Here is a 24585-nt window from a genome sequence, read left to right on the forward strand (position 1 = left end):
TAAAAATATAGTCCCTCTTTTTTTTTTTTTGCAATCCGACTTAACAATTTAGTTTTCACCTCTCTCAGTTGCTGGCAGAGTTCAAGAGGAGTAGTCAATGGACCAAAAAGTGGTAAGCAGAAAGGACCTGAACAACCCACAAAGTAGATCATAACATCATCAATTTAATAGCAAACTCAGCACTTCCGCCAGGCACTTATTTTCACAGAAATTCACTTATTTAAATGCCCACCAGAACCCATTATGTACTGTTTAGCTCCTAGAAAGTCTATGAGAATTCAACATCTTCAAAATTCACAAGAAAATATGCAAATTGTATCCACTATTACAGGACTTGACTCAGACCAGACATAAGTAATAATAAATACACACTTCCAAAGTGGCTGCCCAGAAGGAACTGGTGTTAGTAGGTTACAGAACTGACACTTCCCCTCCTCTCCTTCCAAGAGCAAATGCAGGAGGACCCTTCAGGACTTCCTTTTGTGACCTCAAATGTAAAAACTAGTGGAAAATCTTTTCTAATATCAGTGTCTACAAATAAAACCGTAACCCAGAAAATCACTGGGCCCCAGGAGAATGTCAGAATGATGGGTTTGTAAAAGAGAAAGAGAATCACAGGTGTGAGACAAGTGTCTGATAGACTACCCACCTCAAGGAGGACTGCCTCAGATTCCTCCATCTTCTTGAGCACATAAAAGACAATGGTCCAAATTTAAAAATACAGGAAATGTGGCCATAAAATAGTATGGAATGAATACAGATTATCATCTCAATCTAAGCAGAGCTTCAATTTCCTGAATACCATTAACAGGATAAAAATGATGCCTTGGAATTAGTCAAAACTGCTGACAGCAAATGGCTCTGGAAAGGACACCAGTAAAGAATGCCTCACATAGCAGACTAAACATGGGCCTGCTTTTCCCTTCAGTTTGTGAGGCCTATACTTAGTGCTGTAATGCAAACAAGGTCTTACAAATCTAGTAAACTATTTTATCATAAAATGGAAGGTTTATTTTGCTCAAGATTTTGGCTCTCTCTTGTAATATGACAAAACTAGGCTTCTAGCTTTAAGTAGTGCTATCATCAGGACCTCAATCATGGTTCCCAAGGTGCTATGGGACAGAGGAGAGAGTATGCCCAGGAGGCACCATCCTCACTTACGGAAAAAAGAGGTAACACACAGAAGGTCTGGCAATATGACCTTCAGCAAAAGCACTGAATTAAAGGCCAAACGAGCCTGTCTAATGGAGTCGGATTTTTTCCTAATCCTGCTCCTCTTGCCCCAGTGTTCTCTATTTCTGTTCTCTGAAGCACCAGCACCCCACTCTGTTAAGCACAAAACTCAAAGTTATCAATGAGTCATTAAGTCTTCCTTCTCATTTCATATCTAATGATCTGCTAATTTTCTCCATTCAATTTCCTGAACTTCATGCTCTGGTATTATTTCTTGCTTAGACTCTTGCAGGGGGATCCTAACTAGTCTCCCTGTTTCCAGTATCTCCCCACTATGGAGAATCACATTTGCTAATAGGAGAACATTTCTGGTTAACAGTTGTCATTTACTGACTACATTCTTTAGCCTGGCTTCACTGTGCCCCACCCTTTGTTCTTATGATCCCCTTCACACAACCTTTGCTTGCGAAAATGACCTGTTTACTATTTCCCCTACATTTCTCATTACCTGACTCTGTGTTTAGGTTTCTGTTAATCATTTAGCCTATCCTGTTACCATTCTTATCTTTCATATGTCTCCCATTCTTCAAAGCCTTAAATGGTATTTGCCCCATGAAGTCTCCTCACTCTCCTTCCCACTGGCAATCCTTAGAGCAATCTATCCAGATCTCTCTAATAGAGAGGCACACCTTACTTTCTCACTTGGGTTATAATTACATACGTATCTGTCACAACTTTCCCAGAATAGCACTGAGACAGAATCTGCATCCAATTAATTTTTCTAACCCAATGGGACCTTTCAAGCTGAATGACATTAACATATAATTTCTACATCATGAACCTACTGAACTCAGTAGGTCATCCTCTTGTCAGCATCAAACTGTATCTCTTCTTCCTTCCTTGTACTAAATTTGTTGCTGAATCTTTTCTGAAACCTGTATTAAGCTGTCCTGGACATTATCGCAGACAGCCTACCACACTATGTGCAAATGGCTCTCAAACCAACATCTCTGACCTCAACTCCTCCTTGAGTTTCAGACCCACGATTTTCTAACCACTGGTGTAAGAGAGATCTAGTTTGCTGAGCACCATTAACTCCTGCCAGCCTTCCAACAAGTCTCATTATAACATGAGAAAGTCTCTCTAGCTTAGCTACACACAAAGGCACAATCCGAAGTTTTCCTTAGAGAACGTTTGGCATCCTTGATTTCGGGTAGCTTTAACATTACAGATAACTCTGGTCTTCTCTTTATGTACTACGAAGTGTAAGAGCCTTTGCTCTACTACTACAAATTTAGTCTCCTCACCAACAACATACTGTGTAACAAATTCTATCTGGCAAACTGCTGTGAGGATTAGAAATAGTATGTAGCACAGTACCCAGTTTATAATGCCTCAGTATTAGTTACCATTAATTGTCACCATCAGCCAAAACATGGGTATCTTCCTCTGGCATGATGCTTCTGAATGGGATGATAAGAATACCCAAGACCTGAGAACAGGGAGAAGATGGCGGCGTAGGAGGACGCTGGGCTCACCGTGTCCTGCTGATCGCTTACATTCCACCCCCATCTGCCTAATTTACCCCGATAACCACCAGAAAACTAGCAGAATGGACTCTCTGGAGCCAAGCATAGACAAGAGGCCCACGGAAGAGGGTAGGAAGGGCAGAGAGGCAGTGCGCTACATGGACTGGCAGGAGGGAGCCGGGGTGGTGGAGGGGCAGCCAGACCACCCAGCAAGGCAGAGGCCCCAAGTCTGGCTTGGAAAAGCAGAGGGGCCCGATGGAGTGTGTTCTGACAGCCAGTGGGACTTAACATCTGGAATGTTATAAGTCAACAGCTCTGCTCGGAGAGTGGGAGGGAGAGTTGTTGAGCCCCGAAGGACAGAGCTCAGCTTGGCGGGGAACAAAGGCGCTGGGAAGCGCCGTCTCCCTCACCCATCCCCCAGCCAAAATCTCAAAGGGAACCAGTTCCCTTCATGGAACTTGCTTGCACCCCTTAAACACCCAACACTATGCTTCTGCGGATCCATCCCTCCGAGGGGTCTGCCTCCCTCCCAGTGCCGCAGGGCCCCTCCCGAAGCGGACCAACTGAAGGCAAAGCGAGCTGAGCCTGCCCCTCCCGCCCCTGTGCACCTTGTGGATCCACCCCAGCTAATATGCCAGATCCCATCGAAGCAGTACCACAAGAATGGCAGTGTGCAAGCAGCCCAGACAGAGACCACACCACTCTACACTGAGTCCTGCCCTTGGGAGAGGGGAAGATAAGGTACACACCAGTCTGACTGTGGCCCCAGTGGTGGGCTGAGGGCAGACATCAGGTCTGACTGCGGCCCCGCCCACCAACTCAAGTTACTCCAGACAGCACAGAGGAAGAGCCCTGCAGTTCCCTCCCACTCCAGGGACTATCCAAAATGATGAAACAGTGGAATTCTCCTCAAAAGAAACTCCAGGAAGTAGTGACAGCTAACGAACTGATCAAAAATGATATAAGCAATATAGCAGAAAATGATTTTAAAATAATAGTCATAAAATTAATAGCTGGGCTTGGAAAAAGTAGAGAGGACAGCAGAGAATCTATTACTACAGAGATCAAGGGACTAAGAAACAGTCAGGAGGAGCTAAAAAATGCTATAAATGAGCTGCAAAATAAAATGGAGGCGACAACAGCTCGAATTGAAGAGGCAGAGGAGAGAATAGGTGTATTAGAAGATAAAATTATGGAAAAAGAAGAAGCTGAGAAAAAGATAAAAAAAAATCCAGGAGTATGATGGGAGACTTAGAGAACTAAGTGACATAACTAAACGAAATAATGTATGCATAATTGGGTATCCAGAGGAGGAAGAGAGAGGGAAAGGTGCTGAAGGTGTACTGGAAGAAATCATAGCTGAGAACTTCCCTGAACTGGGGAAGGAAAAAGGCATTGAAATCCAAGAGGCACAAAGAACTCCCTTCAGACGTAACTTGAATCAATCTTCTACACAACATGTCATAGTGAAACTGGCAAAATACAAGGATAAAGAGAGAATTCTGAAAGCAGCTAGGGATAAGCATGCTCTAACATATAAAGGGAGACCGATAAGACTCGTGACGGATCTGTCTACTGAAACTTGGCAGGCCAGAAAGGAATGGCAGGAAATCTTCAATGTGATGAACAGAAAAAAAATGCAGCCGAGAATCCTTTACCCAGAAAGTCTGTCATTTAGAATAGAAGGAGAGATAAAGGTATTCCCAAACAAAAACTAAAGGAATTCATCACCACTAAACCATCCCTACAAGAGATCCTAAGACAAAGTACCAGAGACATCACTGCAAGCATGAAACCTACACACATCACAATGACTCTAAACCCATATCTTTCAATAATAACACTGAATGTAAATGGACTAAATGCGCCAACCAAAAGACATAGGGTATCAGAATGGATAAAAAAACAAGACCCATCTATTTTCTGTCTACAAGAGACTCATTTTAGACCTGAGGACACTTTCAGATTGAAAGTGAGGGGATGTAGAACTATCTATCATGCTACTCAAAGTCAAAAGAAAGCTGGAGTAGCCATACTTACATCAGAGAGAACTAGACTTCAAATTAAAGGCTGTAACAAGAGATGAAGAAGGGCATTATATAATAATTACAGGGTCCATCCATCAGGAAGAGCTAACAATTATAAATGTCTATGCGCTGAATACCGGAGCCCCCAAATATATAAAACAATTAATCACAAACATAACCAACCTTATTGATAAGAATGTGGTAATTGCAGGGGCAAATTAATACTTTAATACTCCACTTACAACACTGGATAGATCATCTAGACACAGGATCAATAAAGAAACAAGGGCCCTGAATGATACACTGGATCAGATGGACTTGATATATTTAGAACTCTGCATCCCAAAGCAACAGAGTATACTTTCTTCTCGAGTGCACATGGAACCTTCTCCAAGACAGATCACATACTGGGTCACAAAACAGCCCTTCATAAGTATACAAGAATTGAGATCATACCATGCATACTTTCAGACCACAATGCAATGAAGCTTGAAATCAATCACAAGAAAAAGTCTGGAAAACCTCCAAAAGCATGGAGGTTAAAGAACACCCTACTAAAGAATGAATGGGTCAACCAGGCAATTAGAGAAGAAATTTAAAATGATATGGAAACAAATGAAAATGAAAATACAACAATCCAAATGCTTTGGGATGCAGCAAAGGCAGTCCTAAGAGGAAAATACATTGCAATCAGGCCTATCTCAAGAAACAAGAAAAATCCCAAATACAAAATCTAACAGCACACCTAAAGGAAACAGAAGCAGAACAGCAAAGACACCCCAAGCCCAGCAGAGGAAGAGAAATAATAAAGATCAGAGCAGAAATAAACAATATAGAATCTAAAAAAACTGTAGAGCAGATCAATGAAACCAAGAGTTGGTTTTTTCAAAAAATAAACAAAATTGATAAACCTCTAGCCAGGCTTCTCAAAAAGAAAAGGGAGAGGACCCAAATAGATAAAATCATGAATGAAAATGGAATTATTACAACCAATCCCTCAGAAATACAAGCAATTATCAGGGAATACTATGAAAAATTATATGCCAACAAACTGGATAACCTGGAAGAAATGGACAAATTCCTAAACACCCACACATTCCAAAACTCAAACAGGAAGAAATAGAAAGTTTGAACAGACCCATAACCAGAGAAGAAACTGAATCAGTTATCAAAATCTCCCAACAAATAACAGTCCAGGTCCAGATGGCTTGCCAGGGGAATTCTACCAGACATTTAAAGCAGAGATAATACCTATCCTCCTCAAGCTATTCCAAAAAATAGAAAGGGAAGGAAAACTTCCAGACTCATTCTATGAAGCCAGCATTACTTTGATTCCTAAACCAGACAGAGACCCAGTAGAAAGAGAACTACAGGCCAATATCCCTGATGAATATGGATGCAAAAATTCTCAGTAAGACACTAGCAAACCGAATTCAACAGCATATAAAAAGAATTATTCACCATGATCAAGTGGGATTCATTCCTGGGATGCAGGGCTGGTTCAACATTCTCAAATCAATCAATGTGATACATCACATTAATAAAAGAAAAGATAAGAACCATATGATCCTGTCAATAGATGCAGAAAAAGCATTTGACAAAATTCAGCATCCTTTCTTAATAAAAACCCTTGAGCAAGTCGGGATAGAAGGAACATACTTATACATCATAAAAGTCATTTATGAAAAGCCCACAGCTAATATCATCCTCAATGGGGAAAAACTGAGAGCTTTTTCCCTGAGATCAGAAACACAACAGGGATGTCCACTCTCACCGCTGGTATTTAACATAGTGTTGGAAGTGCTAGCATCAGCAATCAGACAACAAAAGGAAATCAAAGGCATCAAAATTGGCAAAGATGAAGTCAAGCTTTCACTTTTTGCAGATGACATGCTATTATACATGGAAAACCCGATAGACTCCACCAAAAGTCTGCTAGAACTGATACATGAATTCAGCAAAGTTGCAAGATACAAAATCAATGTACAGAAATCAGTTGCATTCTTATACACTAATAATGAAGCAATAGAAAGACAAAGAAACTGATCCCATTCACAACTGCACCAAGAATCATAAAATACCTAGGAATAAACCTGACCAAAGATGTAAAAGATCTGTATGCTGAAAACTATAGAAAGCTTATGAAGGAAATTGAAGAAGATATAAAGAAATGGAAAAACATTCCGTGCTCACGGGTTGGAAGAATAAATATTGTTAAAATATCAATACTATGCAAAGCTATCTACACATTCAATGCAATCCCAACCAAAATTGCACCAGCATTCTTCTCAAAGCTAGAACAAGCAATCCTAAAATTCGTATAGAACTACAAAACGCCCTGAATAGCCAAAGTAATTTTGAAGAAGAAGACCAAAGCAGGAGGCATCACAATCCCAGACTGTTGCCTCTACTACAAAGCTTAATCATCAAGACAGCATGGTATTGGCACAAAATCAGACATAGACCAATGGAATAGAATAGAAACCCCAGAACTAGACCCACAAACGTACGGCGAACTAATCTTTGACAAAGCAGGAAAGAACATCCAATGGAAAAAAGACAGTCTCTTTAACAAATGCTGCTGGGAGAACTGGACAGCAACATGCAGAAGGATGAAACTAGACCACTTTCTTACACCATTCACAAAAACAAACTCAAAATGGATAAAGGACCTGAATGTGAGACAGGAAACCATCAAAACCCTAGAGGAGAAAGCAGGAAAAGACCTCTCTGACCTCAGCCACAGCAATTTCTTACTCGACACATCCCCAAAGGCAAGGGAATTAAAAGCAAAAATGAACTACTGGGACCTCATGAAGATAAAGAGCTTCTGCACAGCAAAGGAAACAATCAACAAAACTAAAAGGCAAACAACGGAATGGGAAAAGATATTTGCAAATGACGTATTGGACAAAGGGCTAGTATCCAAAATCTATAAAGAGCTCACCAAACTCCACACCCGAAAAACAAATAACCCAGTGAAGAAACGGGCAGAAAACATGAATAGACACTTCTCTAAAGAAGACATCCAGATGGCCAACAGGCACATGAAAAGATGCTCAACGACGCTCCTCATCAGGGAAATACAAATCAAAACCACACTCAGATTATCACTTCATGCCAGTCAGAGTGGCTAAAATGAACAAAACAGGAGACTATAGATGCTGGAGGGGATGTGGAGAAATGGGAACCCTCTTGCACTGTTGGTGGGAATGCAAACTGGTGCAGCCGCTCTGGAAAACAGTGTGGAGGTTCCTGAAAAAATTAAAAATAGACCTACCCTATGACCCAGCAGTAGCACTGCTAGTAATTTACCCAACGGATACAGGAGTACTGATGCATAGGGGGACTTGTACCCCAATGTTTGTAGCAGCACTCCCAACAGTAGCTAAATTATGGAAAGAGCCTAAATGTCCGTCCATCAACTGACGAATGGATAAAGAAATTGTGGTTTATATACACAATGGAATACCACGTGGCAATGAGAAAGAATGAAATATGGCCTTTTGTAGCAACATGGATGGAACTGGAGAGTGTTATGCTAAATGAAATAAGTCATACAGGGAAGGACAGATTCCATATGTTCTCACTCTTATGTGGATGCTGAGAAACTTAACAGAAGACCATGGGGGAGGGGAAGAAAAAAATATGGTTAGAGAGGGAGGGAACCAAAACATAAGAGACTCCTAAAAACTGTGAACAAACTGAGGGTTTATGGGGGGTAGGAGGGAGGGGTGTGTGGGTGATGGGTATTGAGGAGGGCACCTTTTGGGATGAGCACTGGGTGTTGTATGGAAACCAACTTGACAATAAATTTCATAATAAAAAAGAAAAAAAAATAAATTGAAAAAGGACAGATTAATAGGAAAAAAAAAAAAGAATACCCAAGACCTTCACTGTCCTTTTCCTGAATGTCCCTCCCACCAGTCGATTCCTCCACACAACACAAGCCACAGTGCAGATGGATCACTGTGACCCACTGCAAAGCCTGCCTAAGGTACAGGGGCCAACATTAGCCTACCATCTATAGAGCAAGGTATTTGGCTAAGTGTTTTATAGAAGTCATTGTATCTCGTGCTTATAACTCTGTAAGTCAGTTATTTCCCCTTTACAGATGGGAAACAGAGGCTTAGAAAAGTTAAGAAATTTGTCCTAAATTAGGAAAGCTGGAATGTAACAGAACTAGGGCAGCTATAGCCTGCATTCTTACTAGCTATAGTTTCCCGCCTTACCCTACAGGCTAGCTGTTGAAACTTCCCATGTTTTACCTGTACCTGACAACTCTCTTCCACATTATCAAGAGGCCAGCTGCTGCCAGCTGCTGGTCTCTGCAGTCAATGCCTCCTTCTTCTGTACTTCTCATCCCATCCCCACCAGCCACTTTAAGTCTTTTTGCATTGTAAAAGACAGTTGCACAAGCCAGTCTCAATGCGTAGACTCCTTTTTTTTCCCGTTAATAAACCAATCACAAATTTTCCCTTTGTTGCTACAGTTTTTTTATTCCTGCTGGAGTCAGTGCCATTTCAAATAATGGAAGCTTATCTCTATAGGGTGGCTGATTGATGCATAGCCAGGTAACCACTGAATATTTTTCACACCAACAGAGACTTTTTAAAATAAGTTAATGCCAATCAGTTCATCTGTAGATGTAAACAAAAAGTCTTAACACTGTTCTGCTTGAGTACCTACTCTGCTGCTTATTATATATATTAAATTAGGCTTTCTCATCAGATCCTGGAAATTAAGCCAATGCTTTATCTCTTCAAAATCACCTCTCATCATCTTGCCTACTCTAGCCAAACTTCCTGTCTTACATGTCCTAGTAAATCCTTGTTTGACAGACTCTGCCTTAACTTATAGCTTTTCTAAAATTTCTCAAGTTCACTATACTTATTCCCATCTTTCTAATTAGTTGACATAGAACTAATCTGTATTTAATAAAAAAAAAATTTCACAATAAATGCTATTTATTAGTGTAAAACAATGCTTAAAAAAAGCTTTCCAGAAAACTAAAATAGCAAAATGGTAAAGTATCAAAGAGAAAGAAGTGCTTCAAAATTCAGAATTAAATACAAATACATTTATTAGTAACATGTATACTTAATTCAGACTCTCTCAAAGGAACAAACACAATCAAATTGGGCAATTAATGGTAAATAACATTGACTTACCTACTTCAGTGAGTTGATGTCTTTCTAGTGTTAAATTCTTTGGGTCCTTAATAAAATGAAAGGGTTGTATTTTTATTCCTTCAATTTGAGGGAATAACAGAGCAAAACCAGACTCTCCAATTTCTATTTCCTGAGGTCGATTGTTACCTGATCCCATTGGAGTCACTAGGAAAAAAGTTAAAAGAGTTTCATGAATAGCTTTTTTTTTTTTAATGTTTATTTTTTATTTTTCAGAGACAGAGAGAGAGATAGCATGAGCTGGCGGGGGGTGGGGGGTGCAGAGAGAGAGGGGGATAGAGGATCCGAAGCAAACTCTGTGCTGACAGCAGAGTCTGATGTGGGGCTTGAACCCACAAACCTTGAGATCATGACCTGAGCCAGTCAGATGCCTAACCCACTGAGCCACCCAGGCGCCCCTCATGAACAGATTTAATAAAAACTGAAATTTCACTTGGTATGTTATCTAGTGCCACCTAGATAACTATAGTTTGGGTCACTAAGATAATCAACAAGTTAACAGGTCACTATCTGAGAAAAAAATTCTCAGCTTTGAAATTTTTGGGGGTGGTGTCATGATGTCTGCAATCTACTTTCAAATGGTTCAGAAAGAAATGTGTTTATAAACAAAGAGAAAAAAAGAACTGTATGCAAACTTCTTAATTTTTTAAAGTTTATTTATTTTGAAAGAGAGAGAGAGAGAGAGAGCACGTGTGTGCGTGGAGCAGAGGCAGAGTGAGAGAGAATCTCAAACAGGCCCCGGCACTATTAGTGTACAGCTTGACATGGGGCTCGAACTAATGAACCATGAGATGAGCTGAAATCAAGAGTCACATGCTTAACTGACTGATCCACCCAGATGCCCCGCAAAAATTTTTAAATTAGTGAATCTAGACCAAAGGAATATGAATGTTTACTATTCTATCATTCTGCAACTTTGAGTTGAAATTTTTCTAAATAAGAAGTTGGAGGGTAGAAAATACATCTTTGCAGCAATTCCCCTTTTAAAAAATTATCTTAACAGTATTTGACAATTATATAAAATATATATGTATATATACATACATACACAGATATATAGTCACACACATACACACACACAAAATACTTTTATCACAGAATTTTTAATAGAAAATAAAGGGAAAAAATCTAAATGCCCTACACTGGTATTTAGATTAAAAGTTATATTTAAACAATCAACCACAGCCATTAAGAATGACAGACATATTTACTAACATGGAAATATGTAATATGTTGTGAATTTTAAAGGTAGGTGTTATGGACAGAATTGTGTCCCCCCCAGATTTGTATGTTGAAGCCCTAACTGCCATTATGAATATATTTGGAGATAAGGCCTTTATTTATTTTTTTTTTTCAACGTTTTTTTTTTGTTTTTTTGTTTTTGTTTTTGTTTTTTTTTTATTTTATTTTTGGGACAGAGAGAGACAGAGCATGAACGGGGGAGGGGCAGAGAGAGAGGGAGACACAGAATCGGAAACAGGCTCCAGGCTCCGAGCCATCAGCCCAGAGCCTGACGCGGGGCTCGAACTCACGGACCGCGAGATCGTGACCTGGCTGAAGTCGGACGCTTAACCGACTGCGCCACCCAGGCGCCCCGAGATAAGGCCTTTAAAGGGGTAATAAATGAGGTCCTAAGGATTGGACCCTAATTCAGTAAGACTGGTATCCTTATAAGAAGAGGAAAAGACGCATTCTTAGCGAGAGAGAAATGGCCATGTAAGGACTTAGCAAGTAGGCAAGGCAGTGGTCTGAAAGCCAGGGAGATGCCTCAGGAGAAAGCAAACCTGCCAACACTTTAATCTTGGACTTCCAGCCTCCAGAACTGTGAGAACATATATTTCTGTTGTTTAAACCACCAGTGTGTTATCTGGTTATGGCAGCCACAGGAGACTAAAACAAATACAGCAGGTTACAAGTCTATAGAATATCATATTCTTGATATATGTACACATACATGTATTTATTTCTACATAAGATGCTATTTATTGAACATTTGGAAGGTTATGCATCATAACATTAATAGAGTAGTTAACTCTATGATGCTTAAAGTTGCTTGATGTTTTTTTTCGCTCATCTTTATCTTCTCATTTTTCTTTAACAACAAATATTACTAACATAAATAATAAAACTCTTTTTTTAAAGTTTATTTATTTTGAGAGAGAGACAGTGTGAGTGGGGGAGGGGTACAGAGAGGGGCAGAGAGAGAGAGAATCCCAAGCAGGCTCCACACTGTCAGTGCAGAGCCCGATGTGGGGCTTGAACTCCTGAAAGCATGAGATCATGACCTGAGCTGAAATCAAGAGTCAGACGCTTAGCCGACTGAGCCACCCAGGTGCCCCTAGAGTAAAACTCTTTTTAAAAAGTGTTAAGCTTTTTAGAGACCAAAGCTACAGCAAAATGAAAAAAAAAATCCAAAGAGAAAATTTCAGAATCATATCAACCCCCACACAATATATTCTGAATTAAAAACAAAAATTTCAGGTTATAAGGACTCCTTCTTCCACAAAAATAGATCAAAGCAAAAGCAATTTTTAAAAGTGCAGATCTCTGGGGCGCCTGGGTGGCTCAGTCGGTTAAACGTCCGACTTCAGCTCAGGTCACGATCTCGCGGTCTGTGAGTTCGAGCCCCGCGTCGGGCTCTGGGCTGATGGCTCAGAGCCTGGAGCCTGCTTCGGATTCTGTGTCTCCCTCTCTCTCTGCCCCTCCCCCATTCAATCTCTGTCTCTCTCTGTCTCAAAAATAAATAAATGTTAAAAAAAAAAAAAAGTGCAGATCTCATGACAATATATACTAAATCTCAATATACTTTTTATAGAAATGGACTGGCTGATTCTAAAAATATGTAGAAATGCAAAGAACCTAGACAGCCAAAACAGTTTTTAAAAAGAACATTAAGGCCTCTAGTAATATGGCAATGGCTTAAGGACAGACAAATACATCAATGAAGCAGAATTAAATACAGAAATAGACCCACAAACATACAGTCAACTGTTTTTAACAAAGGTGTCAAGGCAATTAGAGGAAAGAAAAATCTTCAAAAAATGGTGATGAAATAAACATGAAAAAAAAATTAACCTTGAACCCCTACCTCACACCATACATGTAAGAGCTAAACTAAACAGGTTATAGAAAAAGACATAGAGAATATCTTTGTGACTTTGAGATAGGCAAAGATTTCTTGGAAAGGACATAAATATTTACAACACCTATACCTGATAAAGGTCTTGTATTAGAATATATAAACAACTTCAAATCAAAAATAAAAACAATTCAATAAAAAAAAACAGTAAAAGACTTGGATACTTCATAAAAACAGGTATACAAATAGCCAATAAACAGATGAACAGATGCTCAACATAATTAAAATCATTGGAGTAATTCAAATTAAAACTAGCCTAAGATCCACTACGATGGCTAAAATGAAAGACTCATTTGAAGACACTAAGTTAGTGAGGATATGTAGCAATGAGCATCTAACACCCTCATTCATTGCTGGTGCGTATAAAATGGAACAACTCTTGAAAACAGTTTGGCAGTTTCTTGTTGAGTTAAACATAACAAAGCCCAAGACCCAGCAATTCTACCTCTAGGCCCAAGAAGAATAAGAATACTTATACAAAAATGTTCACAACAGCCTCATTCACAATAGCCAGGAATGTGAAACAATCCAAATCTCCATCAAAAAGAGAATGGGAAAATAGTCTTTTTATATAACAGAATAATAATAATGATAATAATAATAATAATAATAATTTTTAAATGAATTCCTAATATGCACAGTAACATAATGTGGAGAAACAGGAACCCTCTTGCACTGTTGGTGGGAATGCAAACTGGTGCAGCCACTCTGGAAAACAGTGTGGAGCTTCCTCAAAAAATTAAAAATTGCTATGACCAAGCAATAGCACTGCTAGGAATTTACCCAAGGGATACAGGAGTGCTGATGCATAGGGGCACTTGTACCCCGATGTTTATAGCAGCACTTTCAACAATAGCCAAATTATGGAAAGAGGCTAAATGTCCATCAACTGACGAATGGATAAAGAAAGTGTGGTTTATATACACAATGGAATACTACGTGGCAATGAGAAAGAATGAAATATGGCCTTTTGTAGCAACATGGATGGAACTGGAGAGTGGTATGCTAAATGAAATAAGTCATACAGAGAAAGATACCATATGTTTTCACTCTTATGTGGATCCTGAGAAACTTAACAGAAGACCATGGGGAGGGGGAAAAAAAAAGTTAGAGAGGGAGGGAGCTAAACCCTAAGAGACTCTTAAGAACTAAGAATAAACTGAGGGTTGATGGGGGGTGGGAGGGAGGGGAAAGTGGGTGATGGGCATTGAGGAGGGCACCTGTTGGGATGAGCACTGGGTGTTATATGGAAACCAATTTGACAATAAATTTCATATTAAAAAAAATAAGTAAATCTCAAAAATATTATGGTGTTAAAAAATATTTATACTGCATGAAAAAAACCAAGACATAAAAAGAGTATACACCATATGGCTCCATTTATATGACATTCAACAATAGGCAATCTAACCCATGGTCACAGAAATCAGAACCAGGGTTTCTCTGGCAGGCAGAGATGGACAGGAAAAGGGCATGACAGATCTTCCTCAGGTGACGGAAATATTCTATATCTTGACTGGTGTATAGGTTACACAAGGGTATACATTTGTCAAAACTCATTAATTTAGTACACTTACGATTGTGCAGGTCATGTAAGTAAAATTTACCTTAAAAGAAAGAAAATGACCTTTGCATATATATGAATGAACAAATTTCCTCAAACTTGAAATTTTTCTAACCTAAAGAATGAAGATGGGCTAGGAGTCAATGGCTGCTTTAGAAATAATCACTAAACTGTGGCCTAAGAAAAAGGAATCCAACCACTGTCTTGGCGGTAGTTTTGTTGGAACATGCATGGAACTGGCTCAAAGAAAGCATCTAGCTGCAGGGGTACCAAAAACACAAAGTGTGTCCATGAAAACACGAGAATTGGAATGGCATCTACTCCTGACATCAAGATCATAAGGGAACTTGGGGGAATAGACCAGCAAAGTTAAAACTCCAGAAGAGGGCAAGCACAAAAAGAAGGCTAGACTTCCCACTCTCACAATAGGGTCCCCCCAACAAGTCCACCCTCCCTCTCCTGCCTCCGTCTCCCAGCCAAAGTTTTAAAAAGGAGAAATATGACTGTACTTTGAAAATGCCATGGTGGATGAGGTGGGGGTGGGGAGGCATGAGAAAATGATGAAGCTACCATTCTGTATAAGCATTTGTTAATAACTAGTAATGGTAAACCTAGACCACTCATTTTAGGAAAATTCAAAAGTTAAAACCATGGTTATTGCTATCATTTTTTTAATCCAATGAGGAACAAAATGTGTGGTGATTGGCAGATATAATAGAATGTATAGGGGTGAGGAGCCAATAATGGTAGAGATGAAATAGTCCCTATCAACCATGTATTTATTCTTATTCATTTGTAAACACTTGAAATCCTTTGTACTTCACTGTGTTAAGAATCTCAAATTCAGATCAAAAGTCTCTCAGTGAAGATTAAAAATGCCAATTATGGAGTACTACTGAGTGGAACAAAGAAAATAGTAACAGCTGATATTTACTCATTGATTCTTGCACATCTCTATTCTGACTACTTTTCATGTTAACTCATTTAATCCACAATCCTCCAAAGAAGTATTATCAATCATACCCATTTCATATATGGGGAAACTGAAGCCCTATAAGGTTAGGTAACTTGCCCAAGGTCATACAGAGACTAAGTAGTACACCCAGGATTCCAATCCAGGTACCTGAACCACTGTACCATGACTGCCTCAACAGAATGTCTCTCCCCCATGAACTATAGAAAGGAATCAAGGGGCACCTGGGTGGCTCAGCTGGTTAAGCATCTGACTCTTGATTTTGGCTTAGGTCATGATCTCACGGTTCGGGAGATTGAGCCCTGCACTAGGCTCTGCACTAAGTGTGAAGCCTGCTTAAGATTTTCTCTCTCTCTCCCTCTGCCCCTCTCCTCTTGCATGCGCTCTTCTCTCTCTCTCACACACAAAAAAAAATAAGTAAAAATTAAAAAAAAAAAAGAATCAAGAATAATAAAAAACAGCAAAAATTCACCAGCAGCAAACTTGGAAAAGGTTATAATTTCATGCTATAGCTATAAACTTCAAACAGTGATATCTAAGTAGAGAAACAGAAGCTTTCTGGTAGCTCCAAATCCCAGCCCTAACTTACCTGTGCCCACCAGAAATAATCCTGGTTGTACTGACAAAAGCATTTAATGCTTTCTGATTTGGAGAGAGGAAATATGTGAGCTCTTTCCTCTTATGAAAGGCTCTTGGAAAGATATGCATCACATTTGTTTTTTATAGATAGCCCTGAGACTGGGAATACTAACCACAATAATCTAAAGAACACTAATAGAAGTCAAATATACCATGGTAAATATGAGTAACTTTTTGGCATTTTTGGATGGCCAAAAACATAAATGTGGTTTTAAGCTACAAAGAATTCAACAGTTTATAGGAGCCCACATTAACGCAAGGCAAGAAATTATCAAATGGGTATTTTCTCTCACCTACAATTCCTGGGGTCACAATCCCAAGGACTTGGCATTGTTTTGGGAATAGCTTCTCAAGGGCAAATGCTGCTTCCATAGTAGTTCTTTTCCTTGCTGTAATAATAGGGGGGGAGCAAACAATGAATAAAGTTTAAATCATTTACACCAGAATGCTTTATAAAGAAGTCTAAGAACTTTGATGAATACATTTTCCGATTTGGGGCCCATTTTATAAGTTAAAATTCTAAATCTGACCTTTAACATCACCAATTTGCCTTTCTTGCTTTGTTCATATACTGCTTTTGCCCCAGTGATGTTAAGTTTAACAGCAGCAGCTAAATTTTAACTTGCTATTGTACCTCTCTGTTTAGCTGATATTAGAGCATGACTGTTTCACTGCATAGACAGTACCTGGATTCAAATTAGACAGTGATAACACAGGTCTAGCCCTGAACCTCAGTGTGCCCAGCCTGGGAAACCTAGTCTACTTCTGCTCTTAGCGAGCCAAGAAGCATGCATGGTATCTATAGATAACTTTGGTCTCCCTAAATGGGTCCCCATCACACAATATAAGGCTTCAATAGCCAAAGACATACATTGTTTTAATAATAAAAAGTGCCTGGATGGCTAAAGTATTTCAATTTGAGAAAAACATCTTTCTAAAGAATCTGTTTTAGTTGTACTGCAAGGTTTAGAAATCAGTCTTTGAAGCAAAAAGGGCCTCTCAAGTTTCAAAGACAATATATTCATGAAGTCCTAGAGCCTCAGAAAGTCAGTAACTCTCAAGACTAGAACAATATTTAGCTCTAGAGGTACATAAGGAAACAAAAACTCAAACCTTTTCTTTTGATATTCACCTCTCTTGTGGCCACGACACTCTTCCAGACTAATGAAAGTTTCTGAATCAGCCATGTAAAGAACTGTCTGTGGTAAGATGTGAACATTCTGCTAAGAAAAACAAAAAACAAAAATGGAACTGGATCACATGAATCTAGAAGTGCTCTCATGGTCCCTTAAAGTTTTGCTCTGGTCCAAACTGCCATGGATGTACCCTCCCTTCAGGTCAGTGTCTGACCTGAGTCCAACCACTTCCCACTCATTTTTTACTTCTGCTCCTTCCTTTTCAGCTCATTCATTTGAACATCTCTCATTTCTTCTTCAAGTCAAACTCATTCCAGCCTAACTCAAAATGTTCATTTTCATAATTTAAACTCTTTTTTGTTGATTTTTTATTTTAGAGAGAAAGAGATAGAGTGGGAGAGAGGGGCAGAGGGAAAGAGAGAGAATCCCAAGTGAGCCCAATGCTCAGCCTGGAGCACGCCATAGGCCTAGCTCCCACAACCCTGACATCATGACTTGAGCCAAAATCAAGAGTTGGATGCCCAACTGACTGAGTCACCCAGGCAACCCCATAATTTAAACTTTTAAATAAAAACATTAAATGCCAGCAAAAGGGGCTACTTGTTTTCCTGAATAGGCATCACACTAATAGAAAGGTGCGAGCAACAAAGGAAAGTATACAAACTGTATTGCTCCTCTTTTCACTGCCTACCAAATGGAAGTATCCCAGGGCTTCATTTCTACCTTACCAACTAGTTCCCTCCAGGGAAACTTTTACTTACTATAATCCAGAAATACACACACTGCTGTGCACATTCTCCTGCGGCTCTCTTCGTTTCCCACTTAATTTAGGACTATGTCCCCCAAGAGACACTTAAAGTGCCACCTCCCCTACAAAACCTTTTCTTAGACTTCCTCAGTACCCTGGACTTCATATATGACATACCTTATGTCCCAGTCATTCTTACTTGTGCCTTATCTCCACTTACAAGCTAGGCTTATTCAGATTTCTGGTTTCCACTAAATGTCACATTACAGCCAAGTGGCAAAGTGGCTGAATCAAACAAAAGGATGAACATACGTTTTTTTCTAAACTGGTTATTTTCAAAGATTTTTACTACCAGAATGGAATGAAGTACTTCACATATAGCAACTTCAACACTGATTAAATGAGAAAGTGTTAATCTGTAATTTTGGGGAATGTTAAAATGTTTCAGAGTAGATTCCATATAGAGAAATTCAAAAAAGGCAACTGAGACAGAATGATGGCCCTGTGGTGGCCCCAGGGTTGATAAGACCTATATAGTTCTCTTGGTCCACACGGCATTTTCAAAGGATGTAATTTGGTTACCAACATTGAAAATTACACAAAATATTTACAGAAAATATGGATTTCCAGATTCTTTTGAAAAACTAGACATGCTAACAACACTTAGACCGTATTCTTCTTGACTAGGGCTAAACAAAGGCAAGCACTCCCTGGTTTGTCATGGCCTTATTGCTCCCTATGCTGTCACAGCAAACCAACTTAGTCACCTGCCTAACTTTGGAGTCATTTGAGTTTGTGATACCTGGTATAGGAAGTTAGGAAATAGGAAGTCTAGTCCTGAGTTTTTAGGATTCTCTCATTCCTGGTACCCAATGAAAAGCAATTGCTTGACTCTTCCTTTCTAATTCTCACTAGAAGCAGTGACAGTGACAGTCCTCAACATGAAAAGGTCTCAAAGCACAATGTGAGACAACTGCAACCTCACTCCCTTATACAAAGAAGTTCCAAATAGCAAGATATGTTATAAATTTTTTTGTAGACTTGAAAATATTTCTGATAAAAAAGTTAAACTAATTTTCTTTATGGCTATAAAAGTGTCATGTCCACTAGGTAACCTAGAGGCAAACACAAAGAAAACAGCATGATTTGGACAAGGTTTCCATTTTAGTTTAACCACAGTAGCATTTACTACAATGAATAAACTTCTTTAAGGGCATTACTATATGAATTTTTAAAATGCCATTGATAATAGAGAATAGTAATTTCATTCATTGACAAATTGCTATCCCTGGTACTGAAGATAATGTGTTATATGCATTACCTTTCCATTACTTAACCCTAGAACAAGTCTTTAAGGGTATGAGGAAAATTCTTACTGTCTTTCCATTTTAGAGATAGAACCTGAAGCTCAAAGAGATTAGGTAACTTTTTCCTTTTCCTTTTTTTTTTTTTTAATGTTTATTTATTTTTGATAAAACATACACAAGAGCAGGGGAGGGGCAGAAAGAGAGGGAGACAGAGGATCTGAAGCAGGCTCTGCACTGACAGCAGAGAGCTGAGAGCCCAATGTGGGGCTCGAACCCACGAACCGTGAGATCATGACCTGAGCTGAAGTTGGACACTTAACCTACTGAGGCATTCAGGTGCTCCAAATTAGGTAACTTTTTCAGAGACTGACAGCTGGTATGCACCAAAGTTAGGTTCAGACCTAAATATGTCTGGTTATTAACAGCCATTATATTGTATAAACTTTTAAAGCTATATGAAAATAATACCTGCTGTGGTAAAAATCTGAAGGAAAAAAAAATAGAAAAAAATTTAAAGCATTAAAAAAAAAAAATCACACAATTCTACCGACAGGAAACTTTTGCTAACATTTTGACTTATTTCTTTTCTATTCTTCCTTTTTTGTTTTTAAACAATTCAGATTATACTAAACATAATTCATAATCTGCCTTCTTCACTTAGAAGATGAACATTTTCCCTTGTCATTAATGCATCTTGCAGTTCATCATTTAGTGACTATTTGTAAACATTAGGTTGTTTCCAATTTCCTTTATAATAAATGATGCTGCAAAGAACATCTTTATGGAAGTATGCCAGCACTTTGAACTTCTCCAAATGACAACTTCTAGAAACAGACCAGGCAGGGTTTGAACCAATATGCAAAGAAGAAAGTTTCCTACGAGCCTGCTTTTGGATCTGAGTCCCAAAGCCCAAACAGAGTAAGGAGAAAATCCACATGAGAAAAAGGGAAACAGAAGATTGGTCATTTATGGGGCATTTGTCTAATATCCAAACACATTAACAATGATGAAAGCCAGGTTTTTCATTGTCCAAAAGGGAGGTACAAACATGACCTGAGAGAAAAGAAAACTGTAAAGAATTCTGTGTTGGACTGGAATTGGATGTACTTAAGCAAACTCATGAATTTCCATATATATAATAGTTACAATTGTACACATACATATATTCCTTGGCTCTGTCCACTAGGCTCTAAAGAAACAAAACCTTTGACAGCAATGCATTTCAACTACCATTCTCCACTAAAGGAACCAGAACTCTTTAAAGAAATGGCTGATTCTAAGACTAAAGCAGACAAAACACAAGATGAGCTTAGAAAATGCTGTGTCAGAGAGAAAGGAGGTGCTCAAAGGTGACAGATTCATCTCTAAAAGACCCTGAAGCCAGCTGAAGGGGCTCCTGCTAGCCAAAATGGGGACAATTTGGACACTAAAATCAATTCTTTTAGAGATGATATCGCATTGAATAAGAGACTTAAGAGTCCATACAGATATAAATAAATGAATAAATTGAAACAGGAATACTTACATCGTTTCAAAAGATCTCCTCACAAAATACTTATTAATTGCAGTGGAAAAGACTAATTTTACAGTAGTGACATCTAGCACACACCATGTCAATCAAATTATCAAAGGTAATAACACCCGTAATGAGACAAAAATGGAAATCAGATGCTACCTAATAGGATGAAACTAAAAGAGCACAGGATCACTTCTGTGATATTCCTGCCAAAGATACATAATCTGAATCTAAGAAACATGTTCTACAAGATAACTGGCCTATAATTTACATACCTGTCAAAGTTGTGAAAGTCAAACAAAGCTTGAGAAACCGTTCCACATCAAAAATTAAAGAAATGACAACAGCATAAGATTCTAAAATGAATTATTTTGCCACGAGGAACATTGCTGAGACAAGTGGCAAAATCTGAAAGTTATTTTAGGAATGGATGGTAGAAATGTATCAATAATAATTTCCTGACTGATGGTTGTACCGTGGTGGTGTAGAATATTCCTGTTTGTATGTAATGCATGCTAACGTATAAGGAAGTGAAAGAATATTAGATTGGCAATTTACTCTCAAATAGCTCGGTCCCACTCCCAAATAATATACCACAGCTTCACTGTCACCTATCCTCAAGAAGTCTGCCCTTCTGATTTCATAGTTCAAGTCTTTACCTCCTCAGGTATTGCCCAACTTTAGAAACAGGGGCCCAGAGATACAATACAAAAGAATAGTCAGGACCAGAGGTTGAAATATTTGGGTTTAAGTATTGATTCTTGGCTTTTTAATGTGACACTAATCAAAGAGATCCTGCTGCCTTCCCTGACAAACAATGAAAATACCTGTTTTTTTTGAAGCTGGTAAAGGGAAGGTTCGGCATAGCGTTATTAGAATAGTAAAAATCTGTATACACAAAATGCCCAACATCTGAAAAACAGTCAAATAAATCATGGCACATCCTTACAATATACAGTTATTAAAATGGGTGTTTATAAGTATTTTCATGTCACGAGAAAATGTTCCCTAAATTACCAAGAATAAGGCCACATACAAAATAAGGATTAAAAAGAAAAAGATTTCGTACTCGAAGACTGACCCACCAACCCTGAAACTGCCTGTGCAGGACGCTCCCGTCTTACTTGCCTCAAGCTCCTCGGCTGCAACGCGGACCAAGCAATGCTCCTCCAACTGGCCAGCATCCGCCGAGCCTGCGGAGATCCACGTCACACTCCGATGTGTCCGCAACACCCGACGAACACACTCCCTCCATAAGCGGCACACGCTGGGGACGCAAACGCACAAAGGGTTGTGAAGGGTCGTTCATTTCCCCCTCACAGACAACCCCAATTAGAACAGAGGAAATTCTTGCAGGATCAAAAGTCCGGTAAGGGGGTGTCAGGGCACAGATTCAGAGGGAGAACAGGGGGCAGAGACAACCATAAGGCACACCTCGTCCCCCTGGGAAGAGTGCCCAAGACAGGGACAGGGGTACGGCGGGGATACCACGCAGATGGGGGCATCACCTCAGAGAAGGAGAAGGGAGCCGGGGGCAGCCGTGGGTCCCGAAGATGTCTGCCCACCCCGCCAGCCAGGGCAAGCCCGAGGCAAGTCCCGAAGTAAGCTTCCCGCCTCCTCTCTCCTCACCCGGCCACCCGCAGCAACGCCTTGGCGGGCAGGAAGGTGAGGACACGCTCCACCACCTCCGCTAGGTTACCCAACACAAAGGTGCTTTGTGGGTCCGCGGAGGAGCCTTGGCGATCGCCACCACCGCGATCACTACAGCCACCCACCATCTCCATGCCTCACCAACCCGCCCAGCAAGCAAGCACTACGGCGACTCGCGAGGCACTGGTTAGGCCGGGACAGGACTTCCCAGCTAGCGCGCATTGAGCAGGCGCGCGCGCGCCACTTCCGGCCGGTTAGGGGAGCCAGGCTGCTGAGACCCACCCACGTGACTCCAGGCTAACCCGCTTCCTGCTTGGATCCCCGAGGGCCCGCTGGCGGCAGGAGGCAGTGAACGGGCTTGCGTCCTATGATCTTGCGGAAACCTTGTAGGAGGCCTCTCACAGGCAAAAATAGGTCCTCCTCTTGTGCCTGTCGCTGCACTTGCAGCGCTATATTCTTTGTCGGTACAAAACTTTAAGTCATGGTATCTTCTAGGAAGAAAGTAGGTAATATTTGTCGCTCTTTATAGTACAAATGTCTGTTAACATGAGTCCAGTTTTTTAACGGGCAGTATCTGCTTTAAAAAAAAAAAACTGTGAAGATGACAGGTGTGTAGATGACCATCTTTTATTCAACGCCTAGGGAATGTGGTTAACTCACTGTAGCCCTCACCTTCTGTATGGAAGGGCATAAATAGCACCTACCACTGCTGTGAAAATCTTGACCAACTGCATTAGTTCCTCACTAGTAGCATCAGATTCACCAGGAATTATGAAGTTTTGGCTTTAACAAGTTTTCCCCTTAAGTGTCATTAACACTGGTATATTAGTTGCAGGTCTGTGACATGATTCAACAATTCTATACATTACTCCATGCTGGCTGAATCCCTTTCACCTATTTCACCCATCCCCCCACCCACCTCCTCTGGCAACCACCAGTTTGTTTTCTGTATTTAAAATTTCTTTTTCTTAAGTGTTTATTTTTGAGAGAGAGCGCATGAGCTGGGAAGGGCAGCAAGAGAGGGAGACACAGAACCCAAAGCAGGTTCCAGGCTCTGAGCTGTCAGCACAGAGCCAGAGGCAGGGTGGAACCCAAGAACCACGAGATCATGACGTGAGCCAAAGTTTGAACTTAACCAACTGAGCCACCCTAGGCGCCCCTAAAAGTCTTTTCAAAATTTCTTTGGCTTAAAATTACAGGAGTGAAATCATATGGTATTTGTCTTTGACTTATTTCCCTTAGCATTATGCCCTCTATGTCCATCCATGTTGTTGCAAATGGCAAGATCTCCTTTTTTCTGGTTATACTATTGTGTATAAACACCATTTCTTTACTTGCTCATCTATTGTTGGACACTTGGATTGCTTCCCTATCTTGGCTATTTTGAATGCCGCCACAAACCTTTTCAAATCAGTGTTTTCATTTTCTTTGTGTCAACCCAGTAGTGGAATTATTGGATATGGTAATTCTGTTTTTCAGGAACCTCCATACTATTTTTCCAGTGCTTCCTCCATACTATTTTTCCATTCCCACCAACAGTGCACAAGGTTTCCTTTTTCTCCACATTCTCACCAACACTTTGTCATTTCTTATGTTTTTTAATTTGAGTCATTCTGTCTCATTGTGGTTTTACTTTGTATTTTCCTGATGATTAACAATGCTGAGCATCTTTTCATGTGTCTTTAGGTTTTGGCACATTCTTGGTCCTCACTTCAGGCCTACTGAATCAGATACTGGGGGCAGGGCCCAACATTCTGAGTTTTAACTTTTCTGTGATTTGTTTTCCTGTGATTCTGATGCTAGCTCAGGTTGAGAACCACAGAAGGAATGTAAGCATAGCAGACACTGCTGTATCCCTACCTAACATCCATTACTCCTGCTGCTTCTTTACTAACAAAGCCAGATTCGATTACCAGCTCTAGAGGGTAAACTTAGTTGAACTAAACTAGCGGATCTCAAACATTCTCACCTCAGGACTCTTTCACATTATGACAA

At 39.9% G+C, this 24585-nt stretch overlaps 1 protein-coding gene across 1 annotated transcript in view; it reads right to left on the reverse strand.

The window, feature by feature from the left end:
* Nucleotides 1-22994, reverse strand: part of FBXO22 (F-box protein 22) — a 32214-nt gene extending 9220 nt beyond the window's left edge. The window contains exons 1-5 of the mRNA XM_049613917.1: nucleotides 22570-22994; nucleotides 22069-22207; nucleotides 17366-17453; nucleotides 16527-16622; nucleotides 9901-10065 (exon numbers count right to left, since the gene is read on the reverse strand). Of these exons, the coding sequence (XP_049469874.1) occupies nucleotides 9901-10065; nucleotides 16527-16622; nucleotides 17366-17453; nucleotides 22069-22207; nucleotides 22570-22724 (643 nt within the window). The 5' untranslated portion in view covers nucleotides 22725-22994. The remainder of the gene's footprint in view (nucleotides 1-9900; nucleotides 10066-16526; nucleotides 16623-17365; nucleotides 17454-22068; nucleotides 22208-22569) is intronic.
* Nucleotides 22995-24585: the final 1591 nt, after the last annotated feature.

The sequence above is a fragment of the Panthera uncia genome (assembly GCF_023721935.1).
Source record: "Panthera uncia isolate 11264 chromosome B3 unlocalized genomic scaffold, Puncia_PCG_1.0 HiC_scaffold_1, whole genome shotgun sequence".
Lineage (NCBI taxonomy): Eukaryota > Metazoa > Chordata > Mammalia > Carnivora > Felidae > Panthera > Panthera uncia.